Source organism: Stegastes partitus, unplaced genomic scaffold, assembly GCF_000690725.1.
Source record: "Stegastes partitus isolate 25-593 unplaced genomic scaffold, Stegastes_partitus-1.0.2 Scaffold239, whole genome shotgun sequence".
NCBI lineage: Eukaryota > Metazoa > Chordata > Actinopteri > Pomacentridae > Stegastes > Stegastes partitus.
In genome coordinates, this window is record NW_007577970.1 from 541,259 (window position 1) to 559,906 (window position 18,648).

Sequence of the window (18,648 nt, forward strand, 5' to 3'; positions counted from 1 at the left end):
AACTGAATTGTCCCTTCCTTGCTTACATAAAAACACTCATACATGCTTTTTTTCACAACAGTAAATAGCTATATAAATACAAGAATGATAAGATAAATCCCATAAACATGATCTTAACATCTAATATTGTCTCATGATATGCAAGAAAATACTACAACTCTAATTTTTTGCCAAAGAAATACTAACATGCACCTCTGTAAGTCCAATACAAACTGCCCTCATATATTGGAATAAGTAGTTTTATCAGGTGGCATTTAAAAAAATGAATGTGATACATGACTTTAAACTGTTTTAGTTTAAGTCTTGGGATTTTATTTTTAATCTTTTTCTGTAATCTCACCAAATCATATTAAATAGTAAGGACCAGGTTGATTATGTGTTTTGTACCTGTTTGGATGCTGTGTCCAGACATTTCTCCCACTGGCCTCTTTCTGCGTACAAGTCTAGAGCTGCCATGACATCCACACCCACCAGCTGAACACACAGAAGAAAAAAAAACAGCTTTTCAGTTCCACGAAACACAGTGTGAAACTTGAAATTACACCATTAGATTTTCCATCTAGCTTCGTTCGTATTTGTCAAACGACATCGGCAAAGTAAACAACGCTGACACATGGGCGGCTCCGAATAGCAGTGAAATGGTCCAGAAAGACAGCAATCATTGTAAAGTCATTTCACACAACAAACTTTTGTTCTGCGAAATACTTTTTTATTACAGGATGAAAGGCAGATTTTTTTTTTCTGTTTTTTTTATGCATATGTTAGATTGATTTATTTCTTGTGCAATATAGTAATTTCCCAGATATATGCAATAGTTCATAAAGAAAATAGCAGCTTTTAGTTTCAGTGTGTATCAGAGTGTATATTTGTACTTACAGATTCCACTTTGCCTTGGTTCTTAAGGTGCTCTTTGTACTTTTGGTCCACATAGTCCTCATACCTGCCAAAATCACCGTCATTAGATATAGTACAGATACATTAACTGATCATTCTAAACTGGAGATAATTCCATGTATTTCTATTTAAGTGTGTTTATAAGAGGTGGCATTGATACCCAGCATGTGTCTGTTCCTCTCGTTGCTTCTATATGGAGTTTGAAATCAGTGTGAGTCCTTGTCTTTGTCACGGTGTCGCCTGTGATAACTACGCTGTGCTCAAGTGTTTGTGTGTACAGTGTTTTTAAAACCTCGGTTCCAGCTCCTTTGCGACTCTCTTGGCTTTGTTCCACTCCTCCCCCTCAACAAAGACATCGATCGCCTCTTTGATGAGGTCCAGGTTTAAGTAGAGCTCAGCAGCCTTGAGAATAGAAAACACAACTTATTATTTTCTCTATTCATTTATTTTAACCTGTATTTTTTTTGTTTTTTTTTTCAGTGCTCATATGTGTGTTTTCACCCACAGCGTTGAACTTCCTCAGCTGTGTGAGTCGTGGTCCGACCACCTGAACCACCTCCACCGCTCGGTCTCCAGTCAGGAACTTGATGGACAGTTCTGCTGCCTAGAAACACACAGATTAGGTTTACATGACACACAAAAAGGGCCTTTCCATTTGAAGACAAAATGCAGAGAAAATTAACTTCTCTGAGCATTTTTATTTTTTTTTTTTAATACGAGAATTTTATTTATCTTAAAGAAAAAAGTTATTTAAGTGAGTCAGGACAAATTGTACACTTTCAGCAATTTCTCTTATTCCATATTTGTAATCTGTTTGCTTAACTACTCGTGTTTTCTTAGGGAGAGAATTACTTTCTTTGGTGTGAACTTTGGCATCTATAAATTTGCTGATTCTTCTACATGCACAAAAAGTAGCTATAACATTGGACTACTGATGGTTCTGGAGAGCAGTAGAGGTTGAGGTTTGCCTCAGTCCATCCAATGTACATGCTGCCTTGAAAACAAGTAATTGGAATAAAGGTTAACGGGCATTTTCAGGCTCACTCCAGGAAGGAAACGTATTGATTCTGGTGACCCTGTGATCTTTCCTCAAACACCACCAGGAGATCAAACGTTCGATACTCAAATGAGAGTAACTCCTGGTCTGTCACTCATGCTGACGCAACATTTTCTTGGTTAATCAAACTCCCTCCGGGAGAAAAAACTATAGATCTCTGAGACCCCACGACCTTTCCTTTAGCAACAACGTGAGACCAAACATTCAAATTTCAAATGATGTGATCTCCATAGCACTTAAGTCAATAACACACTGTGTTAGCTGTGTATGTGCACGCTCCCAGAAGGAGGACTTCTATTGACGCTGGTGACACGGTGACCTTTCCCCTCCACCACCATCAGTGTCAAACATTTCTACTCTGTCATCCACGCGCTACAGTGTTGAATTTGAACGTAATGGCTAATTGGTAAACTTGACTGGTGTGATGTTTTTGCTTATATGACAGTCAGTCAATTTCAGTACTCTTTAAGAGAAACACTGTGTATGTTTTGACACAGTAGCCTGTATTCTGTGGTGGACCTCTGTTGGTTATGACTACAATGAGTCAGTTTGCCCACAGCTGTGTCTGCCAGCAACACGTCAGTACCATTTATTAAGAAAGAAAACTAGAGGAGCTACCTCACCAGCTCTCTTACTGACCGACTTTGGCTGTGATCATGCAGACTGACCCATTGCTGTTATGGGTTTCTCTATTTTTGCATAAATACAACATAACTACATTTTCACACAAGTTCTAAAATTAGATAAAATGGTACAAAATAAGTGGAGGAGACAAAAATGTGAAGGGCAAAAATATGTGAACCTTTACGTTCAGTATCTGGTGTGACTCCTTGTGTAACAAGAACTGCCACAAACTGCTGATAAGTCCTGATCATCAGCTTGGAAGAGTTTTAGCTCATTCTACTGCACAGAAAATCCTGTTTGTTGGTGGGTTTCCTCACACGAACCCACTTCAGGTTCTACCACAACACTCAAGATTTTGACGTTCCAAAACCTTGACTTATTCTTCTTGACCCATTTTTTGCTGCAATCACTTGTGTGCTTAGGGTTGTCCTGCTGCATGACACACCTTCTCCAGAGATTCAGTTTACAGACAAATGTCACGCCATTTTCCCTGATAAGTTGCATATAATTCTGAGTTCATTTTTCTATTCATGATGCAAGCTATTCTGGCCCAAATAATGATCTTTAGCAAACTGCAGACAGGCAGATATGTCCTCTTTTGGCAATAGCAGTGTCCTTCTATTTGCAGCTCTGAATTGGGGCAGCTGTGGCTCAGGTGGTAGAGCGAGCTGGTCAATGATCGGAAGGTCGGCGGTTCAATTCTGCCCTATAACCTGTGTCATGGTCGTTGTGTCCTTGGGCAAGACACTTCACCCACCTTGCCTGGTGTGAATGCGTATGAATGGACTGTTTGAGGTGGTGGTCAGCGGGGCCGTAGGAGCAGAATGGCAGCCATGCCTCTGTCAGTCTGCCCCAGGGCAGCTGTGGCTGTAATCGTAGCTACCACCACCGGAATGAATGTATGTGAATGAATAATTGATAGTGTGAAGCTTCTATGAGTGCCGAGAAAAGCGCTTTATAAATCTGATCAATTATTATTACTATTTTGAAATGCAGCCCATTGTTGTTCAGTGTTCTTCTGATGGTGGACTCGTGAACATTGAAATCAGTCAATGTGAGAGAGGCCTTTAGCTGTTAACTATAGGTACCCTGAGTTACTTTGTGACTATTACACACCTTGCTCTTTGATTGATCTTTGTTGGTACAGCACTCCTGGGGTGGGAACACTGTTCTTGAATTTCCTCCATTTGTACACAGTCTGGCTGAATATGGACTGATGGGAGTCCAAACTGAAACTTTCCAGCACCACAGTGCCCAGTCACAGCTTCACATGTCACTGCCAGGCAGAGCTGCAACTGTGCTCACAGACAGCAGCTGGATGCTGTCTGAGAGGGGCCTTTTAATAATGAGCACTAAATGCATCATGTAAAGTCTCACGTGTTCCCTTCTTTCTGCATGATCTGCAGTGTTTCTCTTATCAGAACTTGACAGGGCCAATACAGTAACTGTTCAGATCAATCAAAGGCAAAGCATAAGTTATTTCATGGGAATGCTCCATAGCTGCTAGGTTTGAGTATTACATTTTTTGTGGTAATATCCACGCTGTGTATTCCTTTTTTAAGCATCTAAATGGACATTTCATACTGTTACTGGAAAGTAGAGACAAACAGGGGATGGAAAAAGCCCCAACCAGTGAGGTTTCTGTGCACTCCTTGTTATATTTGAACTTACTACTTAGTTTTCTGTATGAAAATCATTATTTTAAGATTTAAAAAAATAGTTGTCATATTTCTTAGGAGCTCTATTCTTCTCTGTTGATTTTCTCTCAGGTTTTTCAGTTCTGCAGGGGCTACATGTGAATATAAGTCAAGCATACATTTCAACTTTTTAAAAATCACTAACAAATCTGTGAGCTGTATTTATGCTGGATGAAGAAAGTGTAAAAATCTTGTACGCAGTCAGAAAAGGGGGTTGACTTTCACCTTCATCCAGCACTTCTCCATCAGGGCCGTGTTGGTGTCGTCCTTCACCTTCAGGTAACACTCAACGGCCCGGGAGTATTCACCTGACTGTTCCCACTCCCTGGCCTGCTCCAGAATACCCTCCACACCCCTGAAACCACAAACACACACAGTCACATCGTGACGCATAAACAAATTCATTGCATTTAAGGTTCATTTGAGAAACTCTTTCTTTGATTTAAATTTTCGGTGTACAACCAAACATGGTCTTGTCCTTCTAAAAGAGTAAAACTTCCAAAGAAAAGGAGGAAAACTGACGAAAAAAGATACTCAATAAAAATGTCAAAAAATATATGTTGTTTACATTGTAAATAAACACAATACTTCTCAGACTAAGCCAAATTCTTCAGCAATCAGTTTCCAACAACAAACAGATTCATTCAGCATCCCCATTGCAGCGACAGTACAAAGTGTCTGTCATGTTTCCATGGCTTTTAATAAAGAACTATTCTTTCTTACTGGTTTGATAACAAAGCCTTTAAAATGGGATAAACACAACTATTTTCCCTCCAGTTGGGCTTCAGTTTTTGTAGGAAAAACACACTAAATTGCCACAACAATAAAACCACCTGTGTAATATTGTGTAGGTCTCCCTCGTGTAGCTATAACAGCTCTGATCGGCCAACACATTGACTGCACAAGATCGTTAAAGTCCTGGAAGCTGCAAGGTGGGACCTTTGTTGATTGAACTTGTTTTTCTAGCAAATTCCACAGACGCTGAATTAGATTGGGGAAACATGGAAGCCAAGTCAACACCTTGAACTCTTCACTATGTTGCTCAAAACATTCCATGAAGAAGTGTACACGGTCTGTAACAATGTCTATGTAGATGCTACATGTCAAAGTAACATCCACATGAATGCAGGACCCGAGGTTTCCCAGCAAAACGTTGCTCAGAGCATCCCACTGGTTTGCCATCTTCCCATCGTGCACACTGCTGCTATCTTGTTCCTCATCCAGCTACCTGGATCTGATGAATCACATTTTCTTTTACGACATGATGCAAAAGAAAATGTGATTCATCAGACCAGGACACCTTCTTCCACTCCAGCATAGACACTTTGTATTTAGACACTTACCATCGTTGCCAGCATTAAGAATTTTAGCAGTTTGTGCTACAGGTGCTTTTGTAGAATCGCACCATAATGGCTGCCTTTACTCCCCACATGAATCATTGAGTGATGGAAACCCAGGACGCTGTCGCTGGTTCACCTACTGTCCTTCCTTGGACCACTTTTGGTAGGTACTAAACTACTGCATACCATAACCACCAACCAACGTCTGCCATTTTGGAGATGCTCTGACCCAGTTGTCTTGCCATCACAATCCAGTCCTTGTCAAAGTCTCTTAGACAGTCACACTGCCCATTGTTTCTGCTTCCAACACATCAACTTCAAAAACTGACTGCTCAGTTGCTGCCTAATATATCCCACCTCTTGACAGATCCCATTGCAACAACATAATCAATGTTTGTCACGTCACCTGCCAGTGGTTTTAATGTTGTGACAGAGCATGACTTTCTCTGTTTGGACAGAGAGATCACATTTCCTGGCAGGAATCGTGTCCACAGTTCACCCTCAAAATCACCTAACATACAATATTTACTTCTCTCCACCTCTTTCTTGTTAATAATCTCTGACTTTGTCACGAGCTCACATGTCAGTGAGATTAAACCTGCGTTCACTTGAGCTGAAGGGATCATCTATCATCACGGGTTTGCACATGCCCATACGAAATGCGAAGACTTGCACTTGTCTGAAGCCTGAGCTGTTAACTCTGCACGAATAATTCAGCATTTTCTCTCTTTAACCCTCTTTTTCATTCGTTTCCAATGGTAACTTTTGATGTTTTCCCCCCACAAGTCATTAAAGCGGGAGAAGCGATGGGAGAAGGATAAGAGCTGCATGCTGCTGGTTTGCTAGCTAACGAGCTGTTCCTTGTTGGGAGTTTCAATTTGGGATAACATGTGAGTTGTGTTTTAATAAAGCATCAAACCGACTCTTTGTGCATAGATTATGTTGGTGGGCTGGTGAGGGGAAGCTACAAAAGGTTCATAGTGAGTTTGTGGTGATTTGAGTCTGTTTAAAAGTCGAAGTAAACAGACAGAGACACAGCAGAGGAGAGCTGTTCATGTGATCGGACTCTGTTAAAGTAATGTCGCACAAATAATGATGAGTCCAGTTGAAAGGCTTTTGACATCTGCTGTTGTCACGACATCAAGATCTAGCTTCAGTGAATGCTTTTCTTGTCATTTAGGCAGGGCTTTCTTTAAATTTTAGTGTGCCATGGGCAAAATAAGAAAACTGAAAACAAAGATAAAACTAATGACCATTTCAAGTCAACATCACAGACAATTAGGCATTTTGATTTCTTGTATTTGTCAGGCTTCATCTCACCGGATTCCCTTCTTGGAAGTCTCGCTCTCGTACTCCTCTTGGAGCATGGACAGCTTGTTGGGAAGATACTCCTTACAGATGCGCATGGCATCACTCCACATGTCTGCATCCTGATAGACACAAATATGCAACAGAGATGGAATAAACAAAAGAACATCTGACCATAAAGTAGTCATTCAAAACCCATGATGTGATTGTAAAACCTGCCAATTTAAGGGAAGTGTCTGTAAAGTAAAGCCCATTCTTTTCATGTTTTTTGGTTTCTAAAACCAGTTTGGTTCTTGGAGTTACCTTGTAGTATTTAACCGCCAGTTCAGGTCTCTGCGCTCGGAGCAGGAAGGCTTCAGACTTTTGGAAATCTTTCTGTTCAAAGCAGAACTTGGCTTGGCCGACCAGAACCTCAGACACGCTCTCTGGATCGTGGCCCTCAGCCACCCGCTGCGCATTGGCCCAGTCCTTGTTGTGGACGTACCTGGAACAGTTCATACACACACATGCCCAGGAAACAAAACCTAAAAATGAGCTTTTTTAGGATTAGTCTAAATCCTTTGTACATTTTCCTAAATGTCTTTCACTAAATCCTAGAAAAGGGACGAGGACATTGAATAAATTGGGCTTCCTTGACATGACGTAAAAGCAAAGGTGACACAGAAGGCTACAAATCAATGTAAAAACATATGGTAATGCTTTGAGCAATGGCCTGAGTGTGCACAACTTGTTTATATTATATAAACAGGTAGCACACTTAATTACTTAAATACTTAATATTGAACTTAACTCAGCAGTCTCTATAATTTATAGAGACTGCTGAGTTAAGTTCTTGACCATTACAAGTGAATGAACACTAGAACCCCCATCAGCCGTCAGCGCTGACCTCATGTACCCACATCAAAATGGCACCAGTTACTGAAACTATTGTATGTGATTAGATTACTTCTGCATCAATGTGGTGCAATTGGCTGAGGTGGAGCTTTTTTTAAATCTTTATTGGGAACCTTTAATAAAATTGAATAAATAACCCATTACGGATTTCTATACAGATTAGTTTACCCATTTGCCATCAACTGATTACTTCATCGTATATAACTTTAGAAAAAAGTAGATTGATAACAGAGGAGTTTTGTTTAGTCCAACTATTGAACAAACAAATAAAATGACTAAATGGCAATTGTCCGAATAGTTTCTGAACTTGTTTTCAGTCAACTGACTTATAAATGAATCAACTAATCATTTTAGTTCTACTAGTATACACCGTAGGATTCTTAACCTGTACCAAACACCATACATTACAACCTCCTCATGTGTTTTGTAAGTAAAATCCTAATTTGTAAAGTAAATAGTACCTTAAATCTGTACTGACAGAAAGTACAACACTTGACTGAATGTACCTCTACTGCTCAAGTTCCATCAACCTGTGCACAGCTGACAGCAACACTGAGCTGAATGTGTTAGCATGGTGAGGAAATCATCACCTCCAGTACTTACATGAACACAGCTTCTTTGGGTTTCCCCGCTTTAATGAACTCCACCTCGGCCTCAGGAAACTTTCCCTGATAAAACAATGACAGAATTCAGGATTGAGGCTACTTAAATTGTACTGGGCAAGCAGTGACTTCAACATTCTCAGTGAGAGAAGGTATGAGCAGACCCTCAGTATTAGGAATGTTACTTAGCAGCAGTAATGGATGATCAAATTTAGAGCACTGATCATAAGAGAAACAACATAGCTTGTTGAAAATATAATCTGACCCAGGTTGTAAACAAGGCCTTTGACTTTCTGACTGCTGCTTAGATGAAGGAAACTGAGCGCACTTTGAACACACTGTGGTTGTATAGTAAATATCCACATGCATATACACTTGATTTTGGTATGTATATGGATAGAGAGGTGACTGGATGTAGTGGAGCTGCAGTGGCTTTACCTCATCTTCCAGGTAAATGGCATGCTTGAGGTGGATCTCAGGAATCTTTTCCTTACATGAAAGCCGGGCCAAGTCAAAGGCAAAGTCAAATGAGCTGGAGAGAAGAGGAAATGTTTATATACATTTAGATGGATGGATGGCTTCAGAACATGACTCAATAGAGAGCTTGAAAAGGCTAGCACATGCTCTGCATTAGAAATTGGCTACTTTTGCTTTTCTCCTGACATATTTAGCCTGGAAAAATTGCAAAAATGTACACTGTGGGACTTACTAAGTGTCATGACTGCGAGACCTTATTTTAAGGAGCAAATATTTGATGGAGATATATTCTACAGAGTTCCTTCTAGTCTGAACAACTAATAAAACCCTCCTGAATGAGGGAAGACTTCTCAACAGGGTCTGACATATCCTGTTAAGATCTTAAATGAGTCACATCAAACGGAAAATGTGAGTAAATGAAACGTAACCACACTGGATGTCGGGTTTGTGTGTTGTGGTGATGCTCACAAGTTATTTGAAGCAGATTCAATGGCGTAGTCCAGCAGGCCAAACTTGTTGAGCAGCTTGACGGCAGCCTCTCCTCCTAGGCTTCTGGCCCACAGGTAGGCCACCTGCTTCTGGGCACCGGCACCTCCATGGCTCTTTGCCACCTGCATTTATACAAAAAAGTAACATTTTTTCACTTATTTGTTTTACAAAAATGAAAAAACTGGAACCAACATCCCTGCCTTCACCCTAAGTCAGTTAGGATAGGCTCCAGCCCCCCCGCAACCCTCATGAGGATTAAGCGGTGTCTAGATAATGGATGAATGGATGGAATCAACATGTACAGCATTTCCAAGTGCCCACATGTTTCATTGACACTAGGAGAGAAATTGGGGTTCTGTTTGCTACAAATAAGCTATATGACAAGGCCGACATCCATTTTTACATCCTCTACAAAGCTGGCGTTTTTCACACCACTCTGCACATCAACGCCACCCTCCATATTTCACCATGCTGACTGTATCTTATGACAAATGCTGACACGTTGCTTCTCTGTATATAATTTTTCAGCAATGTTGAATTCATTTTACTGATTCATAATGTTTTATTTACTCCTAAATCTCTCTTGTCATCTTCTCTCTGCTCTCTCTGTAAACACAGCCTGCAGTTCACTCAAGAAGTCGAGAAGTCCTAGAACTTTTGTCAAGGGATTGTTGGTCGTTGCTAATTCAATCAGGGCTTTTCAGTTGTGCCAAGAAGTGCAGCATTCTTAGTTGCTTTTTTTTTTTTTATAGGATCTGGTGCAAACAGCTTTTATTATCACATAAACAGTCAAAAAGTTGAAAATCTTTCCGTTGTTACACTTTCTTGCGGATAAATGGTGTAATTTTGGCCATTTTAAAGAAACCACAAATGTCTTTCAAATCTACCAGTGGGGTTTTTAGCTTAAATGACTTAAAATGGGCAATATTTATAAATGAAATACAGTTTACACTTCATATAATTTGACAGAATTCACTACAGAAACAGTATATCATATATTTAATTTGTCCTGTTCTGTGTCATGTGATTACAGCACAACTTCTAGTTTGAATGTTTTACTTACACTTAGATCTGTTTGTCTTTTTTGATGCTAAATATGCACATGGTGTCACATAGTCAGAGGTCAAAGGGCACTTTAAAACATCCTAAGCCACCTAAAGTTGTGTATTTGTTTTAGTAATTTGTAATAATAAATGCAGTGATCTCTGGAAGTCCATACAGTCAACTTTGGTGGTGTGTAACTGACATATCAGCGGTGTCGTTTACCGTTCACCCATAAAATGGATAGACAGTTATTGCAGAGGGACAGTATGGTGCAGAAAGCATGTGCTGTGTGGGCGAGCTATTAGGCTTTACCTTGCTTTACAGTATCTTAGACGTGTAATGGGATTAGCAACTAGCGAGCACACAAAACAAATATGGCGTCTATACCCTGTATGCATCCTCCCACATATCGTTGCCTCTGTACATGTTGACAGCAGCCTTCCACTCTTCAGCCTCCATGAAGTGGTACTCTGCCTCTGAGAACCTGGATTCAGCTTGCAACTCCTACAAAAAGCACATTTGCCATACATATTTACATCACTTAGACATCACATACAGAAACCACACTGACAGTATATAACAAGGGCACTAAATTAGAGCTAGAATGTAATTGAGAAGCATAATTCATGTCCCTGTAGTGATCCCTTTCCCAAGTTTTTAACAAAGCAAAAAGCAAAACTGCTGACAAAATTGAAAGCGTTCAGTGATGCAAGGTTATTGGATTTCTTAACAATCGTATTTGCCGCTACTATTTGGAGCTCAGAGACTTCAAGTTTGAAAGCAACGATATCTGGACATGATTAAAAGGTTGAAAAGTAAGTTTGTGTGTGGTCTCAGCGTGGACACTGATGAATGGCTCACTATGGGCTTCAAAATTCTGTAATTCAGAGGAAAGCTCTCAGTTAATTATTGTTCGAGTACAAAGCACTGTAAGGCCATTTTCACAAGATAATTGGACAGCCACAAAACTGTGAACACTCATTTGTCTACTGTTACACTAGAAACAGAATAGTCTCAGATCCAGACCTCCAGAACAAAACATGGATACAGCTGTAGCGAAGCCCGAACTGGAACGTCATCTGAGCCTGTGAGAGCTTTTCAATTGACAAATCTCATCCACTGCTGCTTGAATACTGCTGAGCGGTGGAGGAATGGCACCAACCATAGGACAGTCCTTTTTCACTTTCAGAATGGTATCACATGAGCTACAAGAATCCGAAGATGTTGTATTTTTGTTGCTGATACCCTTGGAGCTCCTTTCCTCGTCTACAAGGACTAAATAGGCAAAATACGTAGATGTAATTTAACTGCCACAATGAGCTTTTACTTTCCTAATAATTCTTCATCTTGTTAGTTACAGACGTGAAAAGAAGTGACAGAAAAGGGTGTGTGGCTAAAATCTTGGACGACTGATGCAGCCATACGGGTTGTTGTTAAATCCACAAATACAAATAACAGCCTTCGAGTCAGGATGTTTCTTTCATTGTGGTGAAAAATGTTAAAGGATCAGTCTTTTAGGTCATTCTTAGGACAATAGTAAGGGAATCAAGAGAAGATTTCACTTGCTGAACTGATTCTTCGTTTGCAATCATGCTAGAAAATGTATTCACTACAAAACATAGCAAGCAGCCGACATAATAATCTACGTGTGGAGTGTGCCACAGAGATGGTGGTGGGGCAGAAGAGGCTTTTCATTGCTTGACTAGAAGATTTTGCTTCAGCATGAGGACAGCTGAGGTCCAGTCAGTGAGCAATGGAGTCAAGTGACTCAATGTAGAGGTGTCAAGTAAAATTAAAAGACTGGGACGTAACTTAAAGGACATCTAGGCTGATATTTGTTTTTCTGCAATGATACGTATAGCAGACCAAGACTGCTTTATGTGTGTGTGTAACTTAACCGTATGTGTACTAAAGTGCTATCTTTGTCACCCTGGGCTATGTGAAAGTGTAACTGAAAGTTTATCTGAAGTTAACATGAGGCTTCAGCAGTCTGTTGTCCAAAGTTAGTGTCCGCTTTGTGTGAAATCCCTGTCTTTGGTACCATCCTTCCATTGTGGCTTAGCAAGGAAATTAAATACCAAAAAGACCATAACGTCAGAAGATAGCCAGTTGTCCAACTCAGATGGCTGAAGCTCTAAATATTAGCTTTAGATAAAGTTGTGAATACATTTTTCACAGCATGGGGACTGTGGAAGTATGGAGCAGGAGGAAGGATTACTGCAAGAAAACCTGTTTCGATGTTCATATGAGAACCTGGCTATTGTTTGAAGAGAGACTGTGAACTGATCCTTTAAGTTCACTGCTCCTAGCAGCTTCTGTGTTGACTGATTTCCCAAAAAGAAACCAGCTAATGTGAATGCAAGAGGTGAAGCAGCATGGCAATTCAATTAAAATATCAGGCTAATTAAGTCCTGAACTTTCAGGACATCAACTTCATTTCTTGTGATCAGTGCTGGTGTTAAAACTCCATAATCAGCCCACTCCTCCACAGACTGCACTGCAGTGTGTTGTACCTTGGCCAGGTGGACGTGGGTCTCAGTCAGCAGCTCGGGGTGATGTTTGGCCACCAAACGAATAACATCATCAAACATCCGGTTCTTCTTGTACATGGTAATGGCAAGGTCAGGCTGCTTCACCGTAGCAAATAGCCTGTGTGCACACACACACACACACACAAACTCAGGCCACCATTAGAGGATATTCTGTCCACTTTTGATGTAAGTAAAAAGGACAGAGGTCTGAGTTACCATCTTCTCATTTGAAAGCAATTAAAAAATAAGAATAAAAACGACGCTACTTGCATTTGACATTGTTTTTATCCCGCTGTAATTAAGATCACAGATTAACTCGGATGTCGTTATGTTAGTTTGCCTCACTCTTCAGTCTTGTTTACTCTCTACAAATGAATGTAGGGCGAACACGTCTGTTGTTTTCAACTTACAATTTGCTGATGATACAGTGATTGTTGATTAGATTAAAGAGGATCAAACCAAGTATCGCAGATGTGCGAATGCGTTTGTTACCTGGTGTCACGCTACTTCTCTAAAACAGATCTCTATTTTCTCCTTTTCAAAAAGAATCTAAAAACCTCTGAGGTAATTTCCCAGACTGTACTTGAACCAAGGTAAAATCTCTTAGAGTAAAATAAGTTTAAAGAATAAAATGCCAGTCTTGGAGTATGTCCCTGTTAGCGTTAAATCCGCAAATACAGCACAGGTGCCTTTTTCCATGCAGTAAAGGACAAAACTACCTTCTTTGCCTCCAGCAGCCAATCATGTGACAAACTAGCAGGAATGTGCTGTTTTGCATTTACCGCTCAGCCTCCTTGAACTTCCCGTCTCTCTCCAGCTCCTGAGCTCTGCTGATGTACAGAGCCATCACCTCCTCCTCTGTCATACACTCCACTGCCAGCTGTATACAAAACACATCGAACAACAACAGCCTTATTAACTCGTACAGTCAGACTCATAGCTTGGGGGGGAAATCAGTCTGGTGCAATTATCATTAAACTTGATATTAGGGCTGCAACATGCATAAATACATGTTCCAGGAAGAGTCTGTGTAATGTGAAGGTTCATAAGAGTTGAAACAGAACTCAAACTCTGAAACTTTGGTCCCTTAAATACATTGAATTGTTTGAGTGTGTCCACACTGACCTTGTGAGCCTCCTCCCAGCGTCCTGCTGTGGTGTACATGTCTATGGCATCTTTAATGTGACCTCCTTTCACAAACAGCTGCTCTGCCACCTGCAGGCCATTAAGAAACAACATACATACGATAGGCAACAACATTATATTCCAAAATACTTAGATTTCATATTATTTTACAAACTTTTAATGCACACCTGAAACTATAAAAACTTTACCTAAATTCATTATATTTAATCACAGCAAATGAATGTGCTGAAAAAACGTTTCTGCTGTGTAAAGAAACAAAAAAGCAATTAGAAAACAGCTCTAAGAACAGATAACTACACTAATAACATAAAGAGTAGTGAGATTTCTTGCCAAAGTGTGTAACAGATAGTGAAAGCATTTAGGAGAGATTTGAGCGAAGACAAAAGGAAGCGCCTACCGCTTTACCGTGAATAGATTTTTGCTACATAAAGGCAAAGGAATCTGTCATAACACTGGCTTCAACTGGTTGTTTGCCATTCTGATTAAAAAATGTCTAGTCATTGTTTTTCTGGGATACTTTTTCTATAGATATCACAGGTGTGCGCTTCCTCATTGTTTATAGTTTGCACTGAATTTCACTTTCCTGCAACTTCCACAAGTTGGAGAGCAAAGAGCTTGTTATCTTAATTACTTTCTGTGAATATGCCCATAGAGCAATCTGACTGAAATAGGCTGCTATTTTCAGAGGCTGGCAGTCTGTGGAGGCTGTTTGGCTCAGCTGAGCTCATCAGAATAAGCACAGCACACTGCGCTTCGCCACCATCATCTCTCCTCTTTGTATTTGTACCAGATTTCTCTCGTTATCTTCTCCTTCTCAACACTCGTGTATTTTTGGTGTTTATTAAAATTGTTGTTACAGCCACCAAACTTGTCATTTTTGCCAAAGCGCCCTCGAGCAAACGCAGCCCACGACGTCCACAGAGACGACGCAAGCGTTGAAACTGCCTCCTGACCTTGTGTGTGTATATATGCGTGTGTCATGAGTGACTGCACATATCCCTGAGAGAGGTGCAGAAATTAATTGCCAGTGGCAAAATGTCACAGCCTACTTTATCCCTCTGGCTGTCTCCAGCTCACTGTCCTGTGAGGAGCAAAACCAAACTCATATGCTGACCTAAACACACTGACAGGTACGTACATTTAGCATAAAATAAGAACATTATTAGGGAAATAGGTCAAAGTGATTCTCACAGAGTCAAGTTAGGTGACCACTGCTAACATGTTTGGCATATTTGGAAAAAGAAACTTTTCTGTGTCCACGTGCAGCAGACGAAGAACAACGTCAGAAATCAGTTGGAGTCACGTCTCTGATCATCTAAAGAGCAAATATTTTTTTGGTTCCACTGTAAACCCGCTAATGCCTGACTTTGTCTAGCATCCATCAGGATTTTTTTTTCTCTATCAGTGAAAGTGACTCCTTGCTGCTGGATACGAAGCTGATGAGCGCACTTAGAGAGAACAAAAACAGAAACACTATGGGTCATAAAATTGAAGTAAAAATGCTCTGTAAGTTTGTCAACGTGAGCAACACCTGATTACACCACCATACATACAGTCACTAAATGGATTGGTAATATCAAATATGTTTGTTGGTGTAGCTTTAATGATTAATGTTTCTCTTTACATGTACTCCTTGTCTCATTGCACAACCTGTTTAAGCCAGTCAAATGGTCCATGTAATACTGTAGTTATAAGTTCAATTTGTACCATTAAAATACATTGCTATGCACTTTATTTGATTACTTTACAAATGGATAGTTGTCACTAAGTTCAATTTTTAATTTTTCAAGTTTCAGTTGCTTGATTTGTTTTTATTTATTTATTTATTTATTTTAAAGCACTTTATCATTCAAAGTGACAATTTGTGTTTAAGGCCAGTGGTTGGACTGTACCATTAGCTCCGGGCAGACCCTACAGCCAGCCACTGACCGTGCAATAGTTTACTGGCTCTACTATGGGTGAGGAATAACTAAAATGCTATAATAATCTACTGTTTGTAATAAATGGAGGGTGATAATACTACACTATTTTAAATAGGAGTAGCCATAATAACAACAGGCCTCCACTGGTGTATGGCTGCAGCATATGAGTAATGTTCTCATACATCTTCAAACCCTCCTAAAACAAGGTAGCCGATAAATTATCGTCGTGTTCGTGGCTGGCTGTAGGCTCTTCACCCAGCGCTAATGGAACAGTCCAACCACAAAACACACAAGTGGAAATTTAGAATATTGAGTCATTTTTCATTTCTGCCCAAAAATCTAATTCAACTCAAATGTGAACAATTAAAAAATTAAACTGAGAGACTATTATCCATTTGTGAAGTAATAAAAAAAAAAAGATGGATAATTAAAGTTTCAAATCCATTTTTCATTTGATTCATTTTGGTGGTGCAAATTGAACTAAGAACTCCCACGAGTTACACGGATCCCAAACAACTCAATCTATCATTTGAAACAGAGGAATCAGAAAATGGACCAAGAGAAGTACGCCAGAAATATTTGGTGCCTCCAGTGAAAAATACACTTTATTTTAGGGTACTGAGCCAGAACACACCTCTTTTTTTAAAATCCTTGCACCTCTTGGTGAACAGAAAACCCACACTGGAGGAGGTATAAAGTGATTTATAAAGCAGAGTGTTTATCTGTTTAGCTATTATCACTGAGAGGTTACCGATCAGTTATCTAACAGCTAATTACCCCCCACTCCTCTTACCATTTCTTTACCTTCTTCATCTATGTTCTGCTTTTTATCCTCTACCTTGCTCCTCCTCTCTCACCTCATACTCCTGCATGGAGGTGTAGTACTGAGCTATCTTCACGTAGTATTTCCCCGCCGATGGGTCCTCCTGTAACTCCAGAATATGGACGGCTTTCTTCCACTGACGAGCTGCGATGGCCGCCTCGATCGCTTTCAGGGAGCAGCTAAGAGAAAAACGAAATAAACATTTTAGCGTGCTGATGTGCGACTGGTTTGTGCATCCATGAAACTGAATGAAATCTCTGAATTGTAGATTGTACTGTTGATGCTGATTAAGTTCCTCCATCGAACTAGTTAGACAGCACTTAGCTAAGTGTAGGTACTGCTTAAAACTTTACTGGCTATAGAAATGATCAACACAAGAGGTATTTTTAATACCTTAGATCCTGTAGAGTCTTTTAGCATCCCACAGTCGAAATTATTTTTTTTTAGCTTGGAGAAAATAGGAAATCTGGGCGCTGATTACCTGTCATTATTTGGTATTTTTGGGCATTAACATAGCCATATTTAAAGATAGCTCTTCTCAACTCTCTATCGTGGTCCTGGTGATGATTTAAAGAATTGTTGGCCATCTCTGTTGGATTGTTTTTTATGTGTCATCTTTCCTCCTCTCCATCTGTCCATATCTTTGTCTCTTCCCTCCTCTCCCTCCATCCCTCCTCTACACCACATACCCTGCTTCAATGAAGTGGTTGATGGCAGCGTCCATCTGTTTCTGCTGGACGAGGTAGTCTCCCCAGGCCTCCTCCAGTTTCACCACCTCGGCAGGGAAGGCGATGCGAGCCAGCTCCACCGCTACACGAAGCAGGAAGGAGAAACTTTATCCTTAGATATGTCTACTAAATAGCAAAACACTTGGCACAAGATTGGAGCATTGCCATAGATGTACCCCCAAATCACACAAAACAGAAGCTGTGAAGCAGGTTTCAACATGCTACATAACAGTCTCACCTTTCCTGAAAGCACCTCCTTTGCAGTAGCACTCCAAAGCCCTCTGGTTGTTCCTGATCTTCTCGTACAGATCTCCTGCCTGGTTCAAACAGACATAAATCCTTTCATCAGAAAAACTATTTGTACTATATGCAAATCAAATATATTAGAATTAGTTCTTCTCGCCTGCAATATATGGAACTTTTCTCATTCTGTGTTTCTCAAACACATTTTGCTATGCATGGGATCTGTCGCTGAGAATGCATATTGTATAGTAAAAAGTATATGGACACAGTCTTCTATTTTTGTAATCTGGGACTGCTTTTCATGTCTTGGTCATGATGCTTCTGACAACAGTTTGTGCTTGAGCCCTTTTCTGTTCCAAAACAAGAAAATGACCAAAGCCAGATCCAGAGCAAATTATTTTCCCATTTTGGTGTGGAATAACTTGAACTCAGTCCCATCTAACACTTTACAGTGCAATAGATATCACCATGAAACTTTCCTCAGTTGATTGCATTTATTTTTGTATTCTAAGTTTTCTAAAATGTTATGTTAAAGTATTCAAATGACATGTTATTGTACCTAAATATGTGCTAATTTGCATACATTTCCAGAACATAAATCTGAACACTGGATAAAGCCAGGTTTAAAATTCGTGTTTCATTTTGTTGACATACTAAATAAAGATTTCTATCAAGGGGATTTGGTATCTGTCTTTTTTTGAAAAATCAGGAGATACTGCCACAAATTTTTTTTTTTTTCTGAGAAAACGGCCTTTCAAGATATGCATTGTGAAATCCATACATTTGAACCACTGTTTATGGGTGAAAACTTTAGCTAACAGATGTCACC

At 39.9% G+C, this 18,648-nt stretch overlaps 1 protein-coding gene across 1 annotated transcript in view; it reads right to left on the bottom strand.

Annotated features, from left to right (window-relative positions):
• Positions 1–18,648, bottom strand: part of ift172 (intraflagellar transport 172) — a 59,755-nt gene that overhangs the window by 16,780 nt on the left and 24,327 nt on the right. The window contains exons 23-39 of the mRNA XM_008281621.1: positions 17,815–17,893; positions 17,538–17,658; positions 16,883–17,027; positions 14,083–14,172; positions 13,740–13,837; positions 12,940–13,075; positions 10,814–10,930; positions 9,362–9,504; positions 8,855–8,948; positions 8,418–8,482; positions 7,224–7,404; positions 6,933–7,042; positions 4,498–4,627; positions 1,400–1,498; positions 1,187–1,296; positions 877–940; positions 388–474 (exon numbers count right to left, since the gene is read on the bottom strand). Coding sequence (XP_008279843.1) covers positions 388–474; positions 877–940; positions 1,187–1,296; positions 1,400–1,498; positions 4,498–4,627; positions 6,933–7,042; positions 7,224–7,404; positions 8,418–8,482; positions 8,855–8,948; positions 9,362–9,504; positions 10,814–10,930; positions 12,940–13,075; positions 13,740–13,837; positions 14,083–14,172; positions 16,883–17,027; positions 17,538–17,658; positions 17,815–17,893 — 1,869 coding nt within the window. The remainder of the gene's footprint in view (positions 1–387; positions 475–876; positions 941–1,186; positions 1,297–1,399; positions 1,499–4,497; positions 4,628–6,932; positions 7,043–7,223; positions 7,405–8,417; positions 8,483–8,854; positions 8,949–9,361; positions 9,505–10,813; positions 10,931–12,939; positions 13,076–13,739; positions 13,838–14,082; positions 14,173–16,882; positions 17,028–17,537; positions 17,659–17,814; positions 17,894–18,648) is intronic.